The 25801-nt window shown below is 41.1% G+C and overlaps 2 protein-coding genes across 10 annotated transcripts in view; one reads left to right on the forward strand and one right to left on the reverse strand.

Moving 5' to 3' along the window:
* The window catches only part of LOC308197803 (small membrane A-kinase anchor protein), a 74517-nt gene that overhangs the window by 6647 nt on the left and 42069 nt on the right, over positions 1-25801 (reverse strand). The window contains exons 8-17 of one of the 9 annotated variants that reach the window (XR_013953274.1): positions 23563-24401; positions 21688-21826; positions 17930-18101; positions 9681-12901; positions 9427-9600; positions 7793-8008; positions 6310-6626; positions 4840-5060; positions 2800-2873; positions 2105-2184 (exon numbers count right to left, since the gene is read on the reverse strand). The gene's annotated coding sequence lies outside the window, so the exon portion shown is untranslated. The other 8 variants (XR_013953275.1, XR_013953276.1, XR_013953277.1 and 5 more) reach the window with 8 other exon arrangements.
* MSTN (myostatin) overlaps positions 5054-25801 on the forward strand; it is a 29148-nt gene continuing 8400 nt past the window's right edge. Inside the window, exon 1 of the mRNA XM_080598826.1 lies at positions 5054-6005. Coding sequence (XP_080454952.1) covers positions 5642-6005 — 364 coding nt within the window. The 5' untranslated portion in view covers positions 5054-5641. The remainder of the gene's footprint in view (positions 6006-25801) is intronic.

Below are 25801 nucleotides of genomic sequence, written 5' to 3' on the forward strand. Positions count from 1 at the left end.
CCATAATGACATGATGCAGCATATGCCAGACCCTGCCACTAGCTTTGGTAGTTTCACCCAACACAGAAGAGAGCTAAACTATTGGGGAGATTTTTATTTTAAGAACTTGCTATTAAATGAACACAAAGAAGGATTCTCTTAACTGCACAAGAAACCATATATATCCCTCGGGAGATTTATTAAAAAAAAAAACAACAAACAAACGTGAGGCTCATACCTATGTTTTTCAACTACATGTATTAATGAAACTTACCATGCTTACAGACCAGAGGCCAAGGAGATGTCTGAATGCAATTCAGACTTCTGAATAATTCAAAACATTTTAATAGTTTTTTCTTGCACACATCTAATTTCAATATTTATCATTAATAAAACATTAATAAAATAATTTCCTTGCCTTTTCCTTGCCTTTCTGGACAAATACATATCTCAAATGATCTACTATGGTACAGAATCACCAACAGCACTGCTAATACCTGAAAGCTGCAATCTTTATCCAGTCAAGGTAATTCACAAGCTTCGTGTGTGGTACACAGCCTGCCCTTCTCATTACACTACCGGTGACAGTCAGAAGTTTCAGGTTAGATCTCATGACCTCCTTAGTCTTAGCCAGAACTATAAATATTATAGATACAAACCTCAGCTTCTCCTGCCATATTTTGAATAGTGTTCAGATGTTCTATGCCACAGTTGATATACCAATGTATTTTTGTCAGTTTCATCTCAACATTTTATCTAACGACCATCTGAATTTGGATTTTTTAATCTAAGGTTGGAGCCAAATTCTTTTCTATGTTACCATTTTTGGGCACTTTTCAGAGGGGTTTTAGTTCACCGGTTTTAGTTCATGTTTTATCGTGTTAAGATGTTTTGCTTCTACAACTTGGAGATTTCCTTTCCCCTTTTTAAGGGACAACAGATGAGTTAGCATCTAGCAGAAAGATGGAGGTAATGAGAATAGAAGGAGGACAAACATCTCCTAAAACAGGCAAAAAGAAAGGCTAGCATCTTCCTCTCGAGGATTTACCTCTGTTCCCACCTTCTTACCTCTGCCTTTTCATTTGTGCTCACTCAAATGTTGGTGTGACTGTCCTGTGCAGAGAAAGGGGTGGGCTGGAAAACTGCTGGATAGCAAGATATGCAAGACAACTAAATTGCTTCAAATTGATTAGTAGTTAGGCTTAATGCAAAGTTATTGACCCTAGTTTCAATTCTAGACTGTTGCTCGTTTCATTATTTATAGAGTGCAGTCCTTACCAAGTCGGTGTAGTATGTTTTATAGTTTGCCTGCTCTATTTGAGTTAATAATTGTTGGCACATAAATGATCGTACATGAAGTTGCCCTCAATCTTCTGTTTTCCTTTTTTTCTGACAAGTGTTGCTTGCGCATATGGGATAAAGCACTGTTTAAATCCTCCCTACCTAACTCATCTCCAGAGTGCTAAGTTATGACCTGGAGTTTAACATGCCTAGCTTTTTGCTCAAAACTCACTTTTTTTTTTTGGGCGGGGGGAGGAAGGGAGGGGTGCCAAGAGTTCATTTTACTCCTGGCACAATGCTTTATTCAGCAACTGCTCAAGGCAACACTGTCAGATAAGAATCTGTGTCAGCATCCAAGCTGTAACCTGTTGTCAGGTGCATTTCAGGAACCACTGCATAGATGGTTCAAGGCTCAGGCCAAAACCTCTGTGGGCGTAGCTGCTTGCTGGACACGCTTTTGTGCTCAGCTCAGGCAGAATTTGGTGTGCTGCCATCTGTTCTGTTCCACTCTTAACCAGGAGTTAAAGCAGCAGCATTACAAGTCTTAACAGATATTCTCTTTTTAAAGACCAATTTTACAGTAAGTGAAATATATTTTTCAGACAAGCTAAATCAACAAGTTCTTGTGCTCAATTTGGGTGGACATGTAGTCGATAAGCTTTTAAATACCTCATTTAACTTCAATTCTATACACACTCTGCGTTGTTTCTAAAAGGGTCCTGAAAACGTATCCCTGGAATTTCAAGTTCAGGTGTTGTTTCACCTATTACTTAACTATGCATCCATGCACGGTGGCAATACAAAGACAGAAAATATTGAGGGAGCTGCACCATGCTGAACTCACCTTGCATGAGAGGGCCAAGCAGTCTCTTTGCCAGCCTTCTTAAGTGTTTCCTGCCAAGCTAAGTCCATTTCTAATCACTGCTGAAGAAAATAAAACAGTATTAAAAAGATGCCTGCAGTTTCCTGCTGTTTCATGCCGTACAAAATACAGAAAGAGGGGGGAACAGGATGGGAGACATTAATAGCATAACTGCAGTTTTATTTAGATAAATAAAGATGTTTTAGCATTAAAATCATCAATACAAAATTACAAAAGGATAAATGTGAACTATCCAAAAACAAGAATTTCGTTTCTCTCTCTGGAATATGTTTACATATGACAAAGAGAGGCCTAAAAGAAAGCTTTCCTGACATGCAGCATCTGTAGCTATCACAGGCAAATAGGTTCCTGCTACTATGTCAATGGTTTCCATCAGTAAGACCTTTGAAGAATCTCTGTGAAGACCAGTACTACACTGCAATGAATCGCTTTCTCTAACGCTCTCAATTTTAGCTGTCAGCTGATTAAAAATAAGTCATACTTTTCAAGATAGCTCAGCGTAGCCTTGCCCAGTTGGACACAGTGGGTAATTTCTGCCCTAACGGAACCAGGCTCCTCACTTCCCAAACTTGTAGGTTCCAACGTGAATCCCTGTAACGCAGAGGCATTTAGCTTCTTCCTCGATGCCCATGAGGGAAGCTCAGTGTGCTACTTACCAGTAATGCATCTGCTTTTAACAAATCATCCCCCTTGTCCCCAGTACAGCACAGACAGCTTCACGGCTGGGACTCTGCAAAGGGAATTGATAAAACTTAGCACTTAGGAAGGTGTCAACGTTGTGTATTGTCGCAAAGCTAGACGAATCTCTAAGTGCTCTCCATGCAGAACTCTGCTTGCCTGCTCACCCCCAGTGTTTGACTTTGTCAAATGCAAAAGGATGATGCAGCACTTCAGAAATTACACCGAGTGAGAGGCTGCAGCAATGTACGTCCAGTACCTAGCCCTGGGCATGCAGTGGGGCCACTGCTTGGGTAAGGGGCTCCTGTCCCACTCGCAGGATGTCAGCCCTCTTCCCCCTACCACAGCAAGTCCAGGTAGGGACGGTTTCGGCTGGGCTGTAGGAAGGGTATTATGTCAAGCATCTGGAGTGCCCCATCTTGTGTCTAATCTTAAAAGTCCTCTCTGATTTTCTCCATCTCCGAGAGAGATGCCGAGACCTGGAACATTTATCATCCAAGCACAAAGGGAGAACGGTCAGACAATCACAGTGCTGTCATTACCAGGGGAATTGTATTACTCTGTTGTAATAAAGCCAGCTAAACTGAAGCCTCTTGCTTTCTTGGACTATGAAAAAGCAGCAGCACAGTTTTCTGGGCTGTTGGAGAGAGGAGGAGTTTGAAATTTTTTATAATATTGATGTTGCAGAATAGGGATAGAAATGTTATTAACGGTTCAGCACAAGTTCTCCCTACTGTCGATAGCAAAAACTAGCAACGGGGCCTCCAAAACTACCCACAAAATATACATTGCAGAAATACCCAACCAGTGGTTATGCATGCTAGCTAGATGTGCAGCTAGCCTTAACAGAATTTCTCAGCCTTTGAAAAATAGCATATATTTTTTTCTTCTAAAAAACATCTGAAAAATTAAACACAAAGGGAACAACATTTCCCTATATTTCCACTGAGATTACAAACTTCTCTCAGACTTATGTGGGAAACATGCCAGACAAGCACACCACAAGGAAATTCAGACCCACCCACGCTGGATGACAGGTGACCTAACGTATTAACAAGCAGAGGTAAAAGAGCAGCACCTGGGGCACCCAGACCTCTGGGCTGCACCTTACCACATTAAATATTTACGTCCTCCCTGCAATAGCAGAGAGGAGCAGAAACCCAGCACACCCTAAGGCTGCCTTCCCTCTCCCTAGCAAGGTGCGGTGTCAGGCACGAGGGCACACGACGGGTATTCCCAACAGCTACGGCACCCAAATGGCGGAGGGACGAAATCATGCGCTTAGTGCGCAGCACCCCCGCCAGCGCCGTACGATTCAGAGGCTCCCCCGTGCAGAGCAGCCCCAGGCAGGGGCTCCCAAAACGCTCCAGCCCAGCAGGTTTACGTTTCTGCCTCTCCTTAACATCCAGCTTTCTGCAAATCCTACAGAGCAGATGCATGGACACGCGTTTATGAGGAAGTCTCTTTCTAATCACAGGAGAAGAAAGTTAAAATGCTATTTTAAGATGATTCCCAAGACTCAGCTACCTCAGGCAATCACTGAAATACCCAAATACACCAAAACAACCCAGGCAATGACAAGCAAGCACAGAGCCTCATCCCTCACAGGGCTGTTCCCTCTCCCTCATCCCTCACAGGGCCGTTCCCTCTCCCTGGTGTTGCTTGCTGCTGACAAGAGATAAGAGCTGCAGATTGGAGGGGCTGGATGCAGGAGATGCAAACAATCGCTGTGCCGGCAGGATTAGAGCGTCAGTGAAAGTCTCCTGGCTATCTCACAGCACATGCTGGAATTTTAAAGCCTCCCTCCCTGGCTAGAACCGATTAAATTCTGCGGGCTTCTAAGCCAGCTTGTAGCTGACTGGGGCAGCAGCACAGGACTGGGTAGCACTTTTCTTTCAGTCTTTCCTTCCAGGGTTAGGCATGACCACTAGCTCGGTTAAAAAGGCTTTTCAATAAGAAGATGGTTGGTGCAGCAAGCAAAGGTGAAACAAGGAACCTTTACATCAAAACAGCAATACCTCAGAAAACAGTCGTGCCATTAGGTCCAGTCCTCAGCAGTCAGACAGTTTGTTTCCATCCAGGAAACAGTCTTGTTAGAAGCTAAGATCGCCACGTGCTTGGTAGCTCTGTCATTTCATGAAAGTAGAAGTGTGCCCCAGTCAGCCTGTCCTGAAATCCTCCCTCCTGCCTTCAGCACAGCGGTTTGTCTGCCAGGACTGCATTCAGCTTGGAGAGCAGCCTGAAGAGAAGAGGTGAAGAGGATGCTGAAAACTCCTTACACGATCTGCTCTCGTTTAGCTTAGCTGCTGCCCATGCAACCGTAGGTACTACTGCTTCTGTCAGAACGTGGAGAAAACACGTCCAATGCACTCACTCTGCTTGGCTTTTCAACGCCTGGTGGTTTTGCCCCCCAGGATACAAGCAAGCAGGCGCTTATCAGTGCTGGTACAGCCTCTCTGACAGACCACGGGCAAGGGAGAGTCATTGACTCACCATCCCCTACACAAGAACAAGCACGCGGTGCCTGATATTTATCAAAACTTGCTTTCTCAATGAATACGACCAGACCAAATGGAGTTTCCTTATCAAGCAAATCTTCAGAGTGAGGCTGTAAAAGAAAGGGATGAAGGACTCGAAGATGCTGAGCTGCTCAGAAGCTCCACCTGCAGGAAGTGTAGCCAAAACTGAAGGAACCCAACCACAGAAATTACAGAGGAAAGCCTTGCTTCAGAGGGAGGAAGAGCTAATGGTCATGGAGGAGACCTGAAACTCCCTAAGAACCCAGACCCAAATCCCAAACGGTGCTCAAAGACATAGCAAATGGATATAGAGTGTTTACCCCAGACCTGCAGCAGTTTCCTTGCCCTGAGCGACCTGGAAAGATACGGATACTGTCTCAACACCTTTCTCAGCAAGGACCAGAGAATCGCAACCACCTGCCCCAGGATGCCACTGGTGGGTTCCAGCGCTCACAGCAGCTACTGTCAAGGCTACGCTGAGGAATGTGCCCAAACACCAAGCTGCTCAGCTTGGGCTACGACTGAGGACCTACGAAGCCTGCTCCTGCCCTCCCCAGGTGCCAGGCAAGGACAGCCTGCTGCAGACAACGACCGGGGACGCCAAGATCCTGGGGAGCGAGGGAGCCCCTCCTGCTGTTGTCAGTGGCTCCTGGCAGCGCGAACCGGTGAGCCCCTTCCTTCCCGCAGGTATCTCACCCTGACGGGCTCACCTTTACCCTGCAGCTCGTGCCACCAGGCTCAGCCGCCAGCACAGGACCCGAAAGGCAGGAGCACGGGAGGGACTGCCCGGGGGGCACAGGGGAAGGGGCGACCGGCAGGGAAGAAAGGCGGGGGGGCTTTTTAATTTAATTGCCCCACGTAGAGATGTGCCGGGGGCTCCCACCCCCCGAGCACCCCCCCTGCCTCCCTCCTCCTCTCGCGGGGCGCCCACCCCGCGGTCCCCCCGTCCCCTCTCCCCCCGACACGTACCGGCGGCACCGGGGCTGCTCCCTCCGGGCGCGGGGCGGCGGCGGGGCCCCGCCTGCAGCCGGCGGCGGGCGGAGGCGGCGCGGCTCCGCCTCACACGGGCGGGCTGGGACGGGGCCGCCCCCCCCGGTGTCCCCGGCACCCTCCCGGGTGTCCCCGGCTCCCTCCCCGGCCCTAAGGGTCGCGGGGACCCGCGAAGGAGAGCCCCGGCCCCGCGGAAGGTGCCTGGTGCAGCTGGAGGATGCGGGGCTCCGGCGTTTCTGCACAGGGCGAAACGAAGGTGGTGCGGTCTGAAAAGCGGCCGTGTGGGTTCTGAAGAGCTGAATAATAAAGTTCTCGTCAGCCGAAGCCTCCTATTCACCAAAAAGATGTACAGCTTTACCTGACGTGGCTGGGCTGCCTTGCACTAAGGTACAGTGTGAGAATCAAACCCATGTCACAAAATGGGGCTGCTTCACTGCAACAACCCATTTTACATCAGAGAATCATTACGGTTGCAAAAGACCTCCAGGATCATCTGGTCCAACCATCACCCTACCACCAATGTCACCCACTAAACCATGTCCCTGAGCACCACGTCCAACCTCTCCTTGAACTCCCCCAGGGATGGTGACTCCACCACCTCCCTGGGCAACCCGTCCCAACGCCCGGCTGCTCTTTCTGAGAAGAAATGTCTCCTCATTTCCAGCCTAAACCTCCCCTGGCACAACTTGAGGCCATTCCCTCTAGTCCTATCACTAGTCACCTGCGAGAAGAGGCCGACCCCCAGCTCCCCACACCTTCCTTGCGGGGAGCTGTAGAGAGCAATAATACGCTATGTAGCGTGCATAGTTAAAAGGAGGCTATTTTAATTAAAATGTTGTTGATGGAAAAATGTTCCGGCTATAGATTTTTCTTTTTCCTGAGTCTCTTTTATATTATGCATTGCTTTTACATTCTGCATGCAAGTGTGATTTACCAAAGCACTTACTTTCTTAAAACTAGTATTTCTTAAAATACTTTCATGATGTTTGCAATCACATTGATTAAAAGTAGGAACAAGTGCAATCGGAGTAAGCCTGAGCACAGGCCACAGAAATTGCTCAGTGCTGCCCTAGTTTTCAACCCTGTTACTACCAAAAGTACATCACAGTGGCAATTGCACATTTGCTCCAAACCTTAGGGCACAACATTGATTTCTAGATCAGGATTATTTTTGGAATGTCCCATCCTCCTGCTCTCAGATATGGTTCAACAGTTTCAAACTTTGAATAAAGAATATAAATGTAAACCCTAATTGTACTTTCCTGCATGAAGATACCTCTAACATTAAAAACATAATACATAACGCACTGCTATAAATTTGATGCTTCTTTTTTGTTGTTACTTAACATGCGCATACTGGTATAGCTGAAATGAGAAAAACAGCACAAGCCAGCAGCATATTCACTGAGCTTCACGTACATTATAATGAATCCTCAGCACTGTGTGAGAATAGCTGACTTACCATCAGTCTCCTCTGTGACCGTGATGAAATACTTGGGGAAAGACCTGTTCTTTTCCAAAACATGTGTGAAACACCCCAGACAGCAGTAGAACTTGAAGCACATGCTCGGTTTTACGTATGTACTCACACTTCCACATAGGCATCGGTGTCTTTGGGGCTCAGGGCTGAGCTGCAGTGATTCATAATCTTACCAAGTCTCCAGCAGAAACACCTGTGCTAAAACATTTGGAACTATTTAAATCACCACGTTTGCAAACTTTTCTGTAAAGAAACAACATTATTTACTTAGAACTTTTCTGGATACTTATAAACGTGCTAAAAAGTTAATTACGACTATGTTAAACTATAAAGGTGGTGTGCCTCCACCAAATGAGGTACAATGTGTGGGTATTAAATACAGGTGCTAATACGGGAGAAAACAACTGTCAGCAATAAAAACTGAAGAAACCGGAAGAGGGGTTATAAACTAAATTATATGTTTCTATACAGCACAGTTTTTTAGTCAACTGAATGTAATAGATGTTAGATACTTCTGTTTCCACAAGTGTTAGCTGATAATCTAGAAATTAATAGAAAGTTTGGGAAGTCTGTCTAGAACAATCTTAGGAATCTTTAAAAAAACAAAACGGGTATTGGTTGTTTAAGAAATCCTGTAATATTTTAAAGAAATTATATCATACCACATCTCATTGAAATACTGTTCAAAAGCCCACAGTAAGAAAATGTTGGTGTTTTTTGTGGAACAGGGATGACAAAATTTCCAAAAAAACATTAAGTGGGAAAGAGGAAGCTTTTGTCCTCTGTTTTCTGTAATATAAGCCCTGAAAATGCTTTCCTTACTTCTGCTTTCCAGTCAGAAACTTGATGCCTGATTGAAATAAACCTCATCCATTCTCCATCATTTTCATACATCTCCCAGCTTCTACCAATGCTTAGCAGTTTTACCAATAAGCATTGGTAAGACAGTACATATTTAGAACTGAAAAGCATAGCTGTCTGGTTTAGGTTCTGTCTTTTGTAGCACTGTTACAATACGTGGCTTATATATGATGAGATAAAAGCAAGACCGGAGTCTGGCCTAAGGGAGAAGACTTTAGGACAAAAGGTTGATGCCAAGCAGTTTATTACATATAGGGCATTAAATCTGCGAGAGAAAGTCAGGGATTCATTGACAGTTGGATTATTAGTCACACCAGATAAAAGTGCTTAGTGGGTTGAGATACTTTTGTAATGTAGAACCTCATTTTGTATGCACCATATGCTCCAGAAGCATAAGTAAAAGAAAAATTGCTTTCAAGAGAAAAGAAAACAACAAATTACTGAAAATTCAAGACTGTTTTGCAAGTATCTTGTGACTCATGCTAAGTAGTTTCACCATACTGGATTCTCTCAGGTTGTTCTAAAACTCGAAGACAATTATATTGCAAAAACCTAATGCTTTCCGAATGCTCTTGGGGCTTTTCACAAGGGGTAACTGTGCTGGAATTCAGAGGAAGCCAAGAAGTTTTACAGAAATACTTCTGAGTATTAATTGTCATTCAAGATAAAAATATTTCTTTAACAGTGGAATTTCTTCCCACGGAAGGAAGATGACCATTTCAATTAGTGAAGAGTCATTGGTGGCAAGCCCTTACCTGGTTTTTGCGCTAACAGAGGAGTAAACTGTGCTCCCCAGGGAATGGCAAACGTTGGCTTCATCTTGGTGTCATGGCAGTGACAAGGATTTTTCTGTTTTCAAGAAACTTCTCTGAACGTTGACTCTTGCTGTGGTGCGTGTAGCAGCCAAGCGTTCAATCATCAGGGCAGCTCTACACATTCATCATGAAGGAAAATCTGAAACAGCAGTAATAAAAACTTCCCAGGAACCTGGGGGAAAAGGCAGCTATACCTTTTGCTTTCGTCTGTGTCTGAAGCTGGAGATGACGTTTGGTGGAAGGCCTGAGCCTGAACATCAGCTGTCCACGAGATGCAATGTGGACACGTGGCTCCAGCTTTCCTCCTGCCTAGCAGCTCACGTGTGGTTTGGAGACAGTCCGTGCAGTCAGACACAATCCTCCCTGCACACGCAAACTGTTCGTACCCTGTGCCCAGGGCTAGAAAACATAAAACAGGAAAACAGCAAATACCAAATATTATTTATGTTTTTGTGAATAAGGCAGTAAAACGGCCAGAGAAATACTCTTAATTTATATGCACGTCTTCTTTTCTTTCTTGTTTTCTCAAATTCTAAAAGCAGTGAAATGAAAATTCCCCTCAAAGCATTGGAGGACACTGCAAACACGGCACAGGCCTGCAGCACAGCAAGGAGATTAATCAAGCATGAGGCATTAGAATATTGCAAAGAGGATCAAAAGAGATTTGTGACTGAAAAGCCACACACCAGAATTACAGTCAGCTGAGAAGCTGGGCAGACAGAAAATGGTAAATCTTTTAAATTTAGGTATCTTCTAAAATAAATTCAAAGGTTGGGTTGTGCACTGCAATGTGTCACGCAAGGCCTCCTCGTGATGTGAGGCTGCAGACAACACCATCTTCTTTCTAAACAGAGAATTCTTGTTTTGTGATAATCAAATATTTAATGTGATTTTGCTTTTTTGCTAGGTAATACGGCCACCGATGTGCCAAAACCTAAGAGCCCTGAGGACAACAACAGGCAAAGCAGTAGCCATGAATAAATTGCCACACAAATGGAAAAATAATACAGAGAAATAACAGTAATGTAAGGACCCAATCGTCCCATAACATTCCCTTCTCCACAGTAAAAATCAGTCCTAAGGTTTCCAATACAAAAAGAGATTAAAATAAAATAGGAAATAGAAAATTGCATCTCAAGTGAAATAAAAGCATACTTCACTGCAGACAAAGCCATGGATCAGCAGGGCAGTGACACAATAAGACCCTGTTCCTCCCAATCCTGTAACAACTGTGGATGTTCATATACTTAAGAAGGAGAAGTAATGTGTTCCAGAGGCTTACTGTACAAACATCTGTGTGCAGCCAAACTACCTTCAAATTTTCACGCTGAGATAAACATCATTAGGAGCACCAAACAACCTTAACAAGTATGAAACGAGTAACAGGCTTTGTACCTGTGCTGGATCTAGCTGGGATTTGTCCACAGCAGTCCGTGTGGTGCTGCATTTTGGATTTGTAGCTGCAACAGTGCTGGTGACTCACCAGCATTTTGGCTATTGCTGAGCGTTGCTTGCATGGCTCTTTGCTGGTCTGCCCGGCAGGAAGCCCCTAGGAACTAACACGTTCCTGAAAGGCACCCTTCACGTGTTTTTCTGGGCAAGGCTAAAGATGGGCATGAAACTGAAAGTTGTTTTCCTAATGCCTGCTGTAATTCTCAACAAAACAAAACAGACAAACAAAACCCAACCCTTGCCTGGAAGATCAGTTCCTAAACCCTGAGAAATTCAGCCATAAGCACAAGCTTCTGAAAGGCGTGCACCCGCCTCACATTAAAGAATGTCCTCCATTTCATATGTTGTCCACCTGCCTGCCCAGCATGCCCGGGGGTGACATCCAAAGGGCCCTGAACTTACGGTGCAGTCTGAACTGAGCGGTGCGCTAATGAGGCGGGCAGGAGAATTGCCTCCTGAGGGGATTTTCAAATAGGAAATGAGCCAGAAGAAGAACAGCTTAAAAAGAAGCTGGGGTATAGACTGCCTGAGAGGCTGCATTAGGGCAAAGACCGAGGACTGAAGGAGAAGAGTGCTGTGGATACGCGTCCCTTGGGGAGGTTTATGGGTGACTGGATCAGAGCTGCTGCTGCAGAAGACGGTTTCATTTTCTTAGATTGCCTTGTTGGCTGAGATCAAGTCCTGTGTGCTTTTCTCTCATACACCAACAGCACCTTTTGCAGCACAAATGTCAAACACGTTCCTTTATAAAGTTATAAAATGTCTTCAGCTGTCACTAAAATGAGAAAATTTTCAGAAGAGTTTAATTTACTGACAAAGAACTGTCCTCATGATTGCTGTACATAATAAATATTTTGTCATCTGCAGATATTATCCAATACCCTGATTATCTAATTATCTTATCATATCTAAGGCTACTATCCAATATTTCATATCCTTTCCACTATATATCAAGAGGTTTTCGATTGCATAATTTTAAAATCAGAACTCTTGCACACACTGAAATTTATGAGTAGACAGATTAAACAGCAAGAAAAAAAATGGGGGGTGAAATAAATGATGGCACATAGATTAAACAAGATAATATTTCTAGTTATGAAAAAAAAAAGTATCTATAACCACATGGCAAAGAAAAAAAAATAAAAAATGATTTAATTCACGGTATACATAGGCCATCATACCTCTAACTCTGCTTTGATCTAACTTTGGTTTCTGGAGGAAAGAATAACCTTTAACATGGTACAAGTAATTTCTCTTGGGGGAAAAAACTGTCTTGAGGAAATCATGAGCATCACAGAACACTCCAATTGAAATAAAGGGTAGTTATGGATGGTCTGTATAATGGTTACACTTTACTAAGAGATTCACCAGAGCATGAGTGCATGGCTCAGGAGCCTTTTTTTAGGTTATGGTCTACTGTTCTGCTTTTAAGTCTCAGTCTGCCTAATTTCCACTTAATTTTAATTCCAGATATCCACTCCTACCTCAAATACAGCAGCGGAAATAATATTTTCGTTGGAAGACAGACTTGGACAGCACAAGCTTGCTATATAGAGGCTTTGACTGCTTTTTATTAAATGTTTTGATAAGAACATTTCTAAAAGTTTAATGACTGAAAAGACTGAAAATATTTAATTGGCTAAGATGCATGATTCTAAATAATGCATAAAGCTTACGACCAGATACTGCTAAAAAAATAAATAAAAGAAAGCTGAAGCTGGTATGCCACTAACATGTGATTTGAAATGGTGAAGGGTTTGCAGAGTTGGTTCGGGATAAGGCCAGGACTAAGACCTGGGTTTCAGTAGCTGGAGTTAACCTGAGATCTTGTATTCACCACTGAGTGGAGGTGGAAACACCCGTAGGTTTGGGACTGGCAAGGGCTCCTGTGTTAAGCCAGGGCTCAGGCACATCCATCAAGAAGTATCAGACATTTGTATCAGTATGGGATGGAGTCTCAGGTCTGAACAAGGAAACACACGTATATTTAGTTGTGTACACAAATAACGTACTACAATCTAATATCTCAAACCTAAGAGCTGTCTTGCACTTCGTTTTGGCACAGTGTTACATGGTTAACTTTTCTGATTTGATAAAGTAGTTGGAAAGGTAAAACAACCACCGAAAGACAAATGGATCACAAAACATCCAGCAAGACTATCTTGTCCTGGGTGGTCTGCCAATGACCCCACAGTATAATATTGCAAATTAACTCCTATTAACTGGAATATCTTTCAGTTCTCCTTCTGGCTGTCCATCCTTCTTCTTCCCCCCCATGTCAGAAGTCTGTTCTTTGATGTCTGAATTAAACATTGTTTGTCCCACGTAGTCGAAAGTTCAAGATACTACTTGTGGGCTGCACAGCATCTCACTAGCTGGAAAAAGTTAGTCAAATCCTGACTCTGTGATCAGAGGCCAAGCCGCTGGATATGATTTCCACAGCAAAACTTGTGTCACTCAGCACCAAAACAAGCCTGCATTTAGTGAAAGAGAGGAGTCATTCCAGTAGCTCAGCCAAGAGCCCACAAACACATGGTCTGACAAATTCTTTTCAGCAGGCGTCAATAGTACAGACAGACAGACACATTATTTCAAGGCTCATTTCTTCTGAATCAGAGGGGATGAACTGGAATGAACAGTTTCAGCCGAACAAGAATATTGAATATTTTTATCTCTCATCTACGAACAGCATCACGTAATATCAGCAACTAAATAACAACTTAATTTCTGTAACCCCTACCGCTTGCCACCTTTTATCTAGCTACTTACAGGCTTGCAGAGGTCTCACCATCGCAGCATCTTAGCGCATCGTAACTTGTGTTCTCTTAACTATCTTCTGGGTGGAAAATTAGAAAGAAAATATAATGGTGGGGAAAGGACAATGGGGAAATGGGACAATGAGAGGGAACAGGTGGGATAGCTTGCAAACCCTGTAGGCTTAACCTGTGCATGCACTAGAGTACTGCATAGAGAGCTCTGATCAAACGAGATGAGGTACAGCACCAGGCTAATGAGATTATAACGCATCCTTTAGCAGCCCTGCTGTTGTGCTGGGTGGCTCTGTATTGCACTGACAGCAGGGACTCATCCATGTCAACTCATCCGAAGTTGGCTCTGGTGTCCCAGTACAGTGTTGCTTTGCATGGTGCAGGCATGCCCAACAACCAGGCAGGCAGGTGGCTGCTTTTATTGATACAAATTTGGATGGTTGGACTAGATGATCTTGGAGGTCTTTTCAAACCTTAATGATTCTACGATTCTGTGAAATAGTAAAGGCTATTTAACCATTAGTACACTTACTGCTGCTGGATGGGAAATACTAAACTGATTTGTGCAAGGTCACACACAATCTGGAGGCCAGAATCAGAAAACTGTCCCTTCAGTTTATCATAATTACCCCTTGTGTCAAGATTTCATATAAGAAAAAGATGACTTCACACTTGCGTAAGTAAGTGACAAAATTCTCATTGACATCGGTAGAGACAAGACCCAAGTTTGAAGATCCTTTAACCAAATAACCTTTCCTCAGTGCCCAATGCCAAACCTCTGAGTTTTGCCAGTCATGTTTTTCTATGCTGAAAGAAACATCCCAGGCAACTACAACATATTTACAGTTGTAAACAACTTGCTACTCAATTAACTATTGTCATGACTTTAATTAATAAAGGGTTTTGTAATTATTTTCTATAGTCTTTTGACAGAATTGATTTAAAATACACTAGATAGAAATCTGCTACAAATACAAATATTATTTAATGCAGATGGATTGTTAAATTTACTTCCAAGACTTGCTGCACACTTATTATTCAAGCAATCTATTCCAAACATACCCAGAGTGACAATAAATCAATGACTTGTAACAGCGAATGTAATATATTATTCCATGGGTACCACACACAGCTGTCACATCATCCTGTTGTGATATTTGCTTGATGTTCAGATAATAACACAGTTAAGAGGACAGTGTTCCTCACCTTTTTCTTAAGGTGAGTAAAGAATGAGAAACATCTTCTTGGAAAGATGCTTGTTTGGAAACACTTTTGAAACATTAGCCCTCTCAGGAGAGGCAGCAAAAATCTCTTCTGTTATCTTACATGAGTAGCCTGTGAGCCATGTTGATTATTTCAGACTGAAACTTAAAACAAAATATGGAAGACTAACTTCATTATTATGAGAAGTTGCAAGTTTTGTGTGTTTTTAACTAATTAAAGCTTCAGTTCTCTGAACGATATGCACCAAGTAACAGCCACTGCAGCCGGGCATTTACATTCAGGAAATTATTTTTGGAAGAAGCTCCTGGTTGATGCAAAAGGGCAAAGGCCACTGGAATTTGAAATCAAGAAGCACAGTCTATTAGGGTTAGATCCACAGCCTTTGGAAGTCTATATGATCTAATAAATCATTTTAATGCATGTAGATCAGACTGCCTTTGGAATTTGTAGCCTTTAGTGATATTCTGCAATATTTTATTAGTATTTACTTAAGGTTCCGTATGTGTGCTTGATATAGAGTGGAACTGCACACAAGGTTTGGTTTCTTCAAGCAGTACGGTAACTGTTTTTTGAATCTTCATCATTCTTCAGATTTAGTATTGTCACTCCGGTCTTTGAAAGAAGGTGATATAAATTCTCTGCATTTGACTGTCTTGGTATCATAGACATGAATAAAGACTTTTGACAAATGATGTTTTTGTCCCTTTGGATATTGGTACAGCTTTTTTATTCTCTGTAGCAGAAAACTAGTAATAGGATTTTTTTTTTCCCTTTCTTTTACCTATGGATTTCACAAACAGGGTTAGAAATGTTTACATGGACATGCTGATGAACTTAACACAAGTCACTACAAACAGTACCCATTTCCCCCATCCCCAAAGACTCAATGCTACAACAGTCATGAGAAGACACTTCCAAGATTCTCAGTCACTTTGTAAAGTCATCTCTGAGTGTCAGTCAAGTGAGCAAAGCCTGTTTGTTTGAGCTGTGAAACCTTTTTTTCCTCTTTTTCTTTATATTCTGCTGCTCCTGTGCTCAGGCATATATCAAATGGAAAAAAAATAATTCTAACTTAGTTCTTGAAGTCTTAGCTATGCAGCAGGTAATATTATAGGTAACATTAAGTATGAAAACCACTGCACAGTAGTAAAAATATCAGCGTTTTCTAATTTTACCTTGTAAGGAAAGGTTTTCTAAAATAGAAAATAAACGCCTATGTGATACAAGCTTACCTTTGAGAATTTTGGGGTTCTTGTTCACTGTTAAATTACATTTAAGGGATGTCACCAATAGAATTATGATCTGTTGTAATTATCACCCCAATAAAACTGCAGTATTTGAAGTAGTGCAGTGTTTAAAACTATTATATATATACAATACATATATTTAACTTAATATTCCATACATACTAACTTAATATTCCAATACAATACATAGGCAAATTTAATCTGTGCAAATTTCTTTTTAGATACAAGACACTTGCATCTCATGGAAAAAGCTAGAACCACGCAAAGCAGAACAGTTCAGCGTTCCTCTTAAGAGCTGCAGTTCTCATGACATTTGACCATGCTTAAACTGGATATGACTCAGGAATGATACCTTCATTCTACCTCCCAGACAGACAGATTTACAGAACAAATAATTCAGTTGAGATTACTGAATATGCAGTCAGTCAGAAGGAAGAACTGCATTGCTTGCAAAGCTTATAGGATTTTATGTTTATTTTATATATATTTAATATATAAAGGACAATAGGACTGAATAGCTGAATTAAAAACTTCTGTTCAATGTGCAGGTGTTTTTGGAAACTTTCAAATACTGGTATGCAGAATGAGTAAATAAAAGACAACTATAGTTAATCTACAGATGTATTATCAATACATTGACATGCCTGAAATATTGTAGACACTTTTAAGATATTGCTGATTATTCCATCCTAAAACTAACAACTCCCTCATGGAGAAACCAGAGAGAAGGAAAAGAAAATGGTACGGAGCTGGAACAGCCTAATATTGAAGAAATGGAGCTATTTACCATAGAAAAGAAAGAACAGAAATCTAAAATTTTGCACAGAACAGAGCAGGCAGATAAGAAATTGCAGTTTCCTATTTCCCACAGAAAAGCACAATAGACCCTATAATGAAAAGGAAAAAAAGAAGTAAATAACGATAATAAGAGGTTTCTTTTATATAATACTTAATTAGACCACAGGAGATGTTACCTTCATATTGAATTCAGAACACGCAGCTTTACTGTAACATGCAAGATAAGGTTTGGAAGGGATATCTTATCTCATGACTTCAAGATAAAGACAAGCCTTAGCAGAAATCAAAGTGAGGACCTGTAAAATGGCAGATTATTTTGCATGCTTACAAACATTTCCTAATGATTATACAATTTCTTAGTGCTCATGATTTTAGTAAAGAAAAATAATTCTACAGAAGACTCAAAGATTTTTGTTACATGTTAGATACATAGATGTCATCTCTGATTTCCAAGCCTTACCAGATTATGCAAGTTTACCAGGCTTGTTTGAATTATTATAAACAAACAAACAAACAAAAAACACAACTGGAGGCATATGACTACTCTGACACTCATGAAAATTGTACTGAGTTCCATCAGCTTTTCTATTGATATCTACTTTTTAATGATATTCATGTTCTATTTGGATTCTCTGGTCTCTTCCTCAGACCATCTGTAGAATTGCAAAACAAGTTTTCAAAAAAAAAAAAAAAAAGGCCAAGAATAAACCAGTAAATCAACCAACCAACCAAGAACCCAAAGCCACCCTATTTTATAAAGGCTGCTGCTGCTGAAATGTGTGAACAGAATATCTAGATGCAAACTGCAACTGATACCTCAACTTATTGTTCAGGTAAGCTTGATGTAGGATACAAATGAACCAGTGTAGATAGGATAAGAATGGGTCAGTTCTTTAGCCATGCCTCAAGAACTGACCTGAATCCTTTTGTGATGAATCAAAAACGTGCACTTACCCCGATGAAAACTGTGCCAGCTCTGAGCAGGTCTTCCTGTCAGCATGAATCACATGTTAGTCGTGACTACTCAGTAATTTAGCACTGACTGAAACAAGGCAGTGGTGGTCCATTTGGGCAGGCTTCTTCCAGTTCCTTGCCCTTCTACTGCCTTTGTTACTGTTTTGTAATTCTGTGGAAGAAAGAAGGTGAGAAAGGTTACACCAAAGCAACATTCTGAAACAAAATCTGACCTACCCCAAATTCAGGTTTAAACAAAACACTTCATGCTCAGCCCTGCGTCAATGGAGGACTGATAAATATTCATTTACCACTGCTGCAATCTGCAGCTGGGAGAAGCACGCCACTCCCAAGCTCAGTAGATGTTCCTTTGGAAAGCATGAAGGACTTCTTGCAGAAGCCATGCGTGTTAACACTGGTTCTCAAAGAGCAACTCTACGCTGACAACTGGCTTCAATGGGTCAGCTTAGAAAGTCAGATGGTTTGCAGGAAATACCCTCTCTGAAACTACTCAAAATGTAAACATTAAGAGTATTTCAGGACTTTAATCCTATAAAATCTAATTGAAAAGAACATATCATGCCTAGAAATTACTGAACATGGTGATATCCACAAGCTACGGATACCATTAGAGTGAAAAATACTTTTTGATTAGATTCTCTTCAGGAAATCAAAATAAAATTACTGGTGTCATAAAGAAGTCCCATGAGTTGGTACTTGCAGTGCAATGTCCTGTACCACTCTGGGCTAATGCAGTTTGAGGCCATTCAAAGAGATTGTTGAAACAAAGAGCATCTTATTTGCTTGGTAGAGCTTTCCAAGGTGTTACGCAAATGACATCCCTCCCATTGTCATATGGTTGTTTGTGTTCCATAATTTTGTGTGACTCAAAATAGAGGCTACAAAATCGTCTATCAGTTTTCCCTTTTTTATTACTCTTCAGTAGTGACAAATACCTGCAAATGAATTCTAAATTTAACCCTATATAGTAATGGTCAGATAATTAGCTGTTAACTTCACTGATGATTAATAGACTAGCCTATTAATTTATAGTGATATCAGCTGACACAAATCTTGGCCCCAAGTGCAAGAAAATAAGCCTGTCACTAAATAATTAGCATTTTTAAGTACAAAATAATTCCTCTGTGAAAGAGGAATAAGTAATTTCTTCTTATCATTTTGGTAGACTTTTTCTTTTTTCTTTTAAGAAATGCATACCATTTGTTGTGTAAGAGAATTCAAGGAATTATTAGTGGTATTAGTGTTTTCCTAGTTAACGGGAAGAAATATAACAGAAAGGTAATCTCTTTTATTAAGCCAACCAGCGCAATAAGAAAAAATGAGCAAGCTTTTGAACACAACCTGCTCTTTTGGCTCAATATCTAATTAAAACCAATATTGTATACATGTATGTACACACACCCCATAGCTACACAAATACAAAAATAATATTTTTAATGCAATTTAGAATCTAATGAAGTGATTTTTCTCTACCAAGTTATCACTGGGATATTGAAATTAACCACACTACTTTCTCAGAGGTATTGATATAAATCATTAGATTACATCAACCAAACTTCAGAACTGGTGAAGCAGCCAACTGTACAATTCTAGTCAATAGTTATTAATTCACTTTCCTTTGATCTAAAGGCATTGGACAAGGTGTCAAAATGCCTTGCAATCTCGTTAAGCTACTTGGATGATTTGTAGAAAGTGTAACATGCTAATTTGATACAATCAATCTTATTTCCCATTTGCACTGTGTTACTAATTTTATCATCCATCTATTTCAATCAATATGCGCTACAAAGCCTTAAAGGTTTGGTTAGACTAATTTTTTAATCGATCATAAGCTTTTGCATGCATCAAGACTTTTCTTACTTGTTAAAACTTAAGGAAGAGTCATGAACTACTTGCTTGCAGTTCCTCAGATTTGTGTACTCCAAATATCCTGGTACAAAGTTCACTTGGCATAAAACAAGCTTTCTGTACTTATCACAAAGTAGCATACAAACAATGCCGTATCTATTAATCTGGATATCCTAGAAATATTTTTTCTATTAACTATTCCACTTCTATATAACTCCTAAGTGTTTTTGTATAACTTCAGGGGTGTTTTGAAGGTCTATTGCTGATGAAGGTGAAAAGCAACCAACAAACAAAACCCAGTCAATTTATTTGTGGTTTATCCTTATTTCTCATCAATGAGTCGGCTGGTGCTGCCAATTAGTGGCTTGATGGGATAGAAGAGCTTGTTGAGTCCCAGGAAAAAACTTGTAAATTTTTAAAGTAGCAGCCTCTAGATTGTGAAGAATTAGAAGTGTCTGCTAAAGGAGTCAGAAACGATTCCCAAGAGGAAAGGGCAGTAAAGCTAATGCTTTAGACGGTGTAGACTGTTTTCCTTAAGTTGATGCTCTTATGTGAAGCTTCATAATGGAGCTCATAAATAAGAAACATCTTTAATACATCAACAGGAAGCAAACAACAAACAATAAAATATCTAAAAAGGGAGAGAGCAAAAGCTGTATTTCTTCTTCTTACGCTGCAGACAGTATTTGAAGTATTCTACAAGCAATGTCTTATGACTTCCTGAGTTATTTTTACTTTTCAAATATTTACATTTACAATATTTAAACATGGATCTAAATACTAGAAATGAAAATCTCAGACAAACACCTGTGTAGTGCCTGCAGAAACTGAGGTACCGTGCAAGTATGACTGGCTGATGCTGGTACATATGCTAGCAACAGGGGGAGAACACTACTGTACATTTTGAATATCTATTTAATTATGAAATTATTGCACTATATTATTATTGGAGGTATTACAACATGACTCCCTATGTCCCACCCCAAAAAGAGTTCAGAGGACATATTGCCACTGCAGCTGCACACTGCTGGAATGACATGCCAGGCTTTCCACTGCAGAAAAATGGTTTTGTTTTAACCACTGGAATTTGATGCGTGTGTACAAATTCACTGTCCCAAATTCTAGGAGTTTTACAAGACTTCACTTCAAAGCCAGCTCCTCTGCTCAGAAAAAACAGAAGCAGAAGAAAAGCCATTCTTACCCCTGTATATGCTACATCGCTACGATTTTACTTATCATGCACAGCCAAGCGGGGGGCAGGTTTTGCAGGCTGCCCCCCTCCTGCCCATCCCTGCTTTCAGTAGAGACAAGACCACGGAGAAGGACCAAAGCAAAGACATTCTAACCTGTCATGCAGTAGGGGAAAAAAAAAAAAAAAAGGTGAAAAACAGAAAGAAAAAAAAAAAGAGAAGGACCCTTCAGAGCTGTAGCATCCCCCCGACTTCCCCATGCCCCAGTGGGTGCCGTTCCCCAAGAGCCCAGCAGGGGCCAGGCGGCGCACAGCAAAGCAGTTACCCGACGGGCAGAAAAGCCCCGTCCGGGCGTTCTGCCGAGGGGGACGTGCAAGCTCTGCTGTTGCTGCTGCTACCAAAAGGAGGTGCTTTGGTATTTCATGTGCTTTGATTGTGCAAATGCAGAAATGACATTTATCCACGTCCAGCAACAACTCCTTGGGCGAATTTCATATTTCCCAGCAGTGGTGGAGAGGCTGAAAAGGCAGTGCTTCAAACCAAACACCCACATCCCACCAGAGCGGTTCTTGGCTACACAGCCTCCGAGGGTAACAGTAATAAACCCGCTGCCACCCCCTGAGGTCTGTGAGGATTTTGTGCTTTTCCTCAATTCAGGGAGGTGATAGTCTCCTTGTTACAGGTGTGCACCCAACTGACCTGAATTTCGAAAAATGCTGTGGACAACGAAGGGGCAAGTCACACGCCTGGGTTTGGGGATCATGCTCCTTTCCTCTTGTGACTTGGGGCTGTTTTTCTTCAGCTATTTTAACAGACATTGAAGAAGAATGCAGGAATTCTGGGTAAAAGCATAAAAGATACAAGACTAAAGAAAAGACAGCATTCTGTAACAAGGACAGAGCCTTTAGAATTAAACAGGTGTTTAACAGGGTCCTATTATACAACTTATTATAAGATCAGTAATTAGATGTCATAGTGAAAGCTGCAGAATAAAATTCTGAATACAAAAGAGCTCAGAAAATCTGGCATCATTTACTAAAATTGTATCCTCCCTTAAATGTTTTTAATAAGCCTAACAGGAATAATTTTCCCTATCTGCTTGTAAAGTGCTTTTCCATTAGTATATCTGGTCGGTTCTGGAGCAATGACAATTAATGAGCATTGGAATATGCGGGAGAGAAAAACACCACGGGGAACTTTTGGCCCAGTACACATGTGAAATTGTGCCTTGCAGCACAAAAGCTGCAGTCAGGAAGGGGTTGGGAAGTGCAAGCTGTCAGCCACAAGATGAAGGAGACCCCACGACACTCCCTTAAATCTTAAACTCAGCAACATCTCTTGGGTGAGCTGAGAGATGCATCAAAGGCTGAAATTGCCACAGCACCAGTTTGCCACCCATTTTACCTGTTTCTCCCATTTTATCCTTTGCATGCTTATACACCATTGCTGGTGAGAAAGTCCCGAGCAAGTAGGACTCACTACTACCTCCCATAGCTCCTGAGGTGAGGCAATCACCTGCCAGGTTTGCCCTGGTACTCAAACTACAGGCACAGACCAAGTACATGTTGAGGGGAGACTCCTTAACATCCCAAATCCACAAACATCTTGGTTTTCCTGGGAAAATAACCCAGAAGAAATAAAGTTGCCTTCCAGTAGCTGATAGAGCACAATGTTTAGACAGTTATACATGACCACTTTTGTAGGAAAAAATATAGAGAAGGACAAACTATTGGAGAACACTTGTTACAGCCCAAGAATTCATACTAGTTACAGATTTCATATTATAGTTCATGGTAATAAGTTCAATAAGAACTGCAGATACTATTGCCTTATAGTAGCTGCAGCTTTAATTTACATAATGCAATTGCCACGATATTTTCATAAATTTTTTATGTAATATTTCCTGCTAGATGTTTCACAGACACAGTCTTATAAGTACTCCTGAGATTCAAAATAATACATTTTATTCTTGCAATTCAGGTGGCTGAGAGCAAGCACCTGGCAAAATAAGACAACTGGGCTCATAGTTAAGCACTTAAAACATGCTAACTACACTGCATTTCATTATATGTCTAAATTTTTCTATTTAGATGTAACCGTTCTAACCAAAATTAGTTCATAAGTATTATGCCCAGCTTATTGCAAATAAGCGAGTGGTGAATCTAGTCCAAAATATTTAAAACGGATTTTTCTATCTCTTTCAGTATTCTATTCTAGAAATTTGGTTTTGTGCTGACAAAAGTGAGATGAGGTGACTGAATGGGTATCTTACCCAGATGCTCAGGAGCTTTCTTATAACACTTGTTTCAAATTAGGAAAGGAAGCCAACTGATTCTAAAGTAGGACATAAAAATCAGTGTCAGCAACAAGCACTAATTTACAATGACTTTCACAACACCTGATCTTTTCTTCAGGTACTACCTCCTGTAGCGAGTCAGTTATGGGAACTAGTTTAACTTAACCGACAGAAAAAAGAGCAGAGAATTTCTAGTCCTCCAGACTGTAAGGGAATGTTTGACAATCTAGCCTACAACAGGATGAAGATGCTGGATTTCTGGCGTGGTTATAACTTACGTCCCTCTCCTTCCTTGCCATGAGTGCAGCTCCTTCACACTCCTGTAACTCTCCTTTTTCTCAGAAACGTCCTGGTTCCCTTCCATATCCAGTTAGTCCACCCCCATAACAAGCTCAAATCCCATCCCGCTTCCTATCTATTTTTTTCTGGGTTGCTAGCCAGGCAAGAGCTGGCACACTGTAGATGGTCCAGAGCTATCAGCATGCTGACTAATGACTAATAAGCACATGCTGATTGGCTAATTAAAGGCTGCCAAAAAGGATGGGTCATGGTTGGGCTCTGCTTGCCTTTTCCTTAGGGAGGGCATTAGTAATCTCCTTTGCACAGTTGCTGTTTTTCCATAAAACTCACAGTAACACAGTGTCTTTTAAACCTCTGTATCTGTCAAATTTGGGTTTGATTATGTTTTAGATTTTCTTTAGGTTTTCTAACAAGTCCAAAAGTTACTGGTGGGAGGGAGAAAGCGAAGGAGAATCTGACAGGTAGACAGAGGTGTGCCTTTTTTTCTTTTGAAAGAAACGCATTCTTATATTGCTTGATTTTGGGGGCCTGAGTCATGATCTTTGAATAGTCAGGATTGGGAATACTGTTCACTATTGGCAGGCATGGCGGGTAGAATGACACAAATCCCAAAGATAATATTAAAATGCCATAAAGTTCAGTAAGATGTGCATTTCATTTTTAACTCTTCTTTGTTTTTGCTGTTGGCAATGTGCTGGTTATTTTTAAAATAGTTTTTGCAAAATAATGTTTTAAAAAACTTTTATCTGGTTACTTACTTTTCACCTTTTGCTTGCTTTCCTCACATCTGTCACCTACTTCTGTAATCATCATTTTCCTAAAACACCACAACGAAAGTCAGAAAGAAAAACAATTTGCATATTGCACTATTAAAGAAATTAAATTCTTCAATAGCTCCTGACCAAATGCACCGGTTTAAGCTCTCTTCGAAATTCTTGCATTCTCATAGAAAAGAAACAGCAACAAGAAAATATGAAGAGAAAGTTATTCTAACAACCTGGAGGCATTCAGAGTACGTTGATATGAAGCGCATTTTATGAGGGTAATACTGGAAAAATATTTCTTTTGGTTGTGCAGCTGCTGCTGAGTTCTGGGGCACTTTTTTTTGTCTTTGGTAAGTATTCCCTCTGTCTCCACTCCAGCTACCACTGCTACCTCCTACTTCTAAATAGCAAGCAGGCATAGTCCCAGGCATGGTCCTCAGGAGAATTTATTTGCCACCATGCATGGTGGCTCTGCTTTTGCTCAGAGCTCACCGGGGTTCTCAGGCATAAAAAAAGTGTATTTTGGTCCTGCAGGCATAAACAAATGCCTTGTGGAGGGGAAAAAAGGGGCTCCTTTTTGCAGATTAACACAATCATAGCAGAAGATTGAAAAAAAAAATCTGAAACTCTTTCATGGCAAGCCGCAGAGTGGGAAGACCTTGAAGGAGAAGCAGCAGGCCAGGTACCACACCGGGCAAGCTGCTGCAGAGAGCATTCAGAGGAGTTATGGTGTTGGAGGCACTTCACCCGCCACTTCTCTTGTCCCCTCTTCAACACAATGGGTGGCTTCCAGCCACAGTCTGCCTGAGCATTTAATAATCCTGGTATTAAAGACTGCATCATTATTTCTACCTGTTTACTGATGGATCGTAATTCTCTTTAGAACTGTGTATAGTATGAAATCTGGTACATATCGAGGTTTCCACTAGGGGTAGATTCCCTGTTATATTCAGCTCTTTAGGTCATTCTTATTTCAAATAAGAAATTAAAAAATAACTTTATTATGACATTCATTGTCATAATATATTAAAAACAACACCCAAACCAAACAAAAAACAAAAACAAAAAACCCTCACCATCAGAGTATGAAGCTGGGTTAACGCTTTTCAAGATTATAAATATGAATCATCCTATGAACCATCCAAAAAGATACATTTCCAGTACTTGTAATGTATTAGCCTCTTTAAATTACAAGAATACAAAGAATTTGTTTAAAATAATACATTGCGGACATGGCAGGAAGTCTCTGGTGCAAACTCAGCTCTACCCTGACTTCTAGTTCCAGTGAACCATGAGCCCATTTATGTTACCATATGTTGAAAGCAGTTGCATGAGTATCTTGTGTGAAAACAAATTCTCAGGATATAAGCAGTCGAAATGTCTGCTTTACACATGAGTTTGGTTGAAATGAGAATATCAGGGTTAGACCCTAAAGCCATAGGCCTGGAACATG

Source organism: Anser brachyrhynchus (genome assembly GCF_964034855.1).
Source record: "Anser brachyrhynchus genome assembly, chromosome: 7".
Lineage (NCBI taxonomy): Eukaryota > Metazoa > Chordata > Aves > Anseriformes > Anatidae > Anser > Anser brachyrhynchus.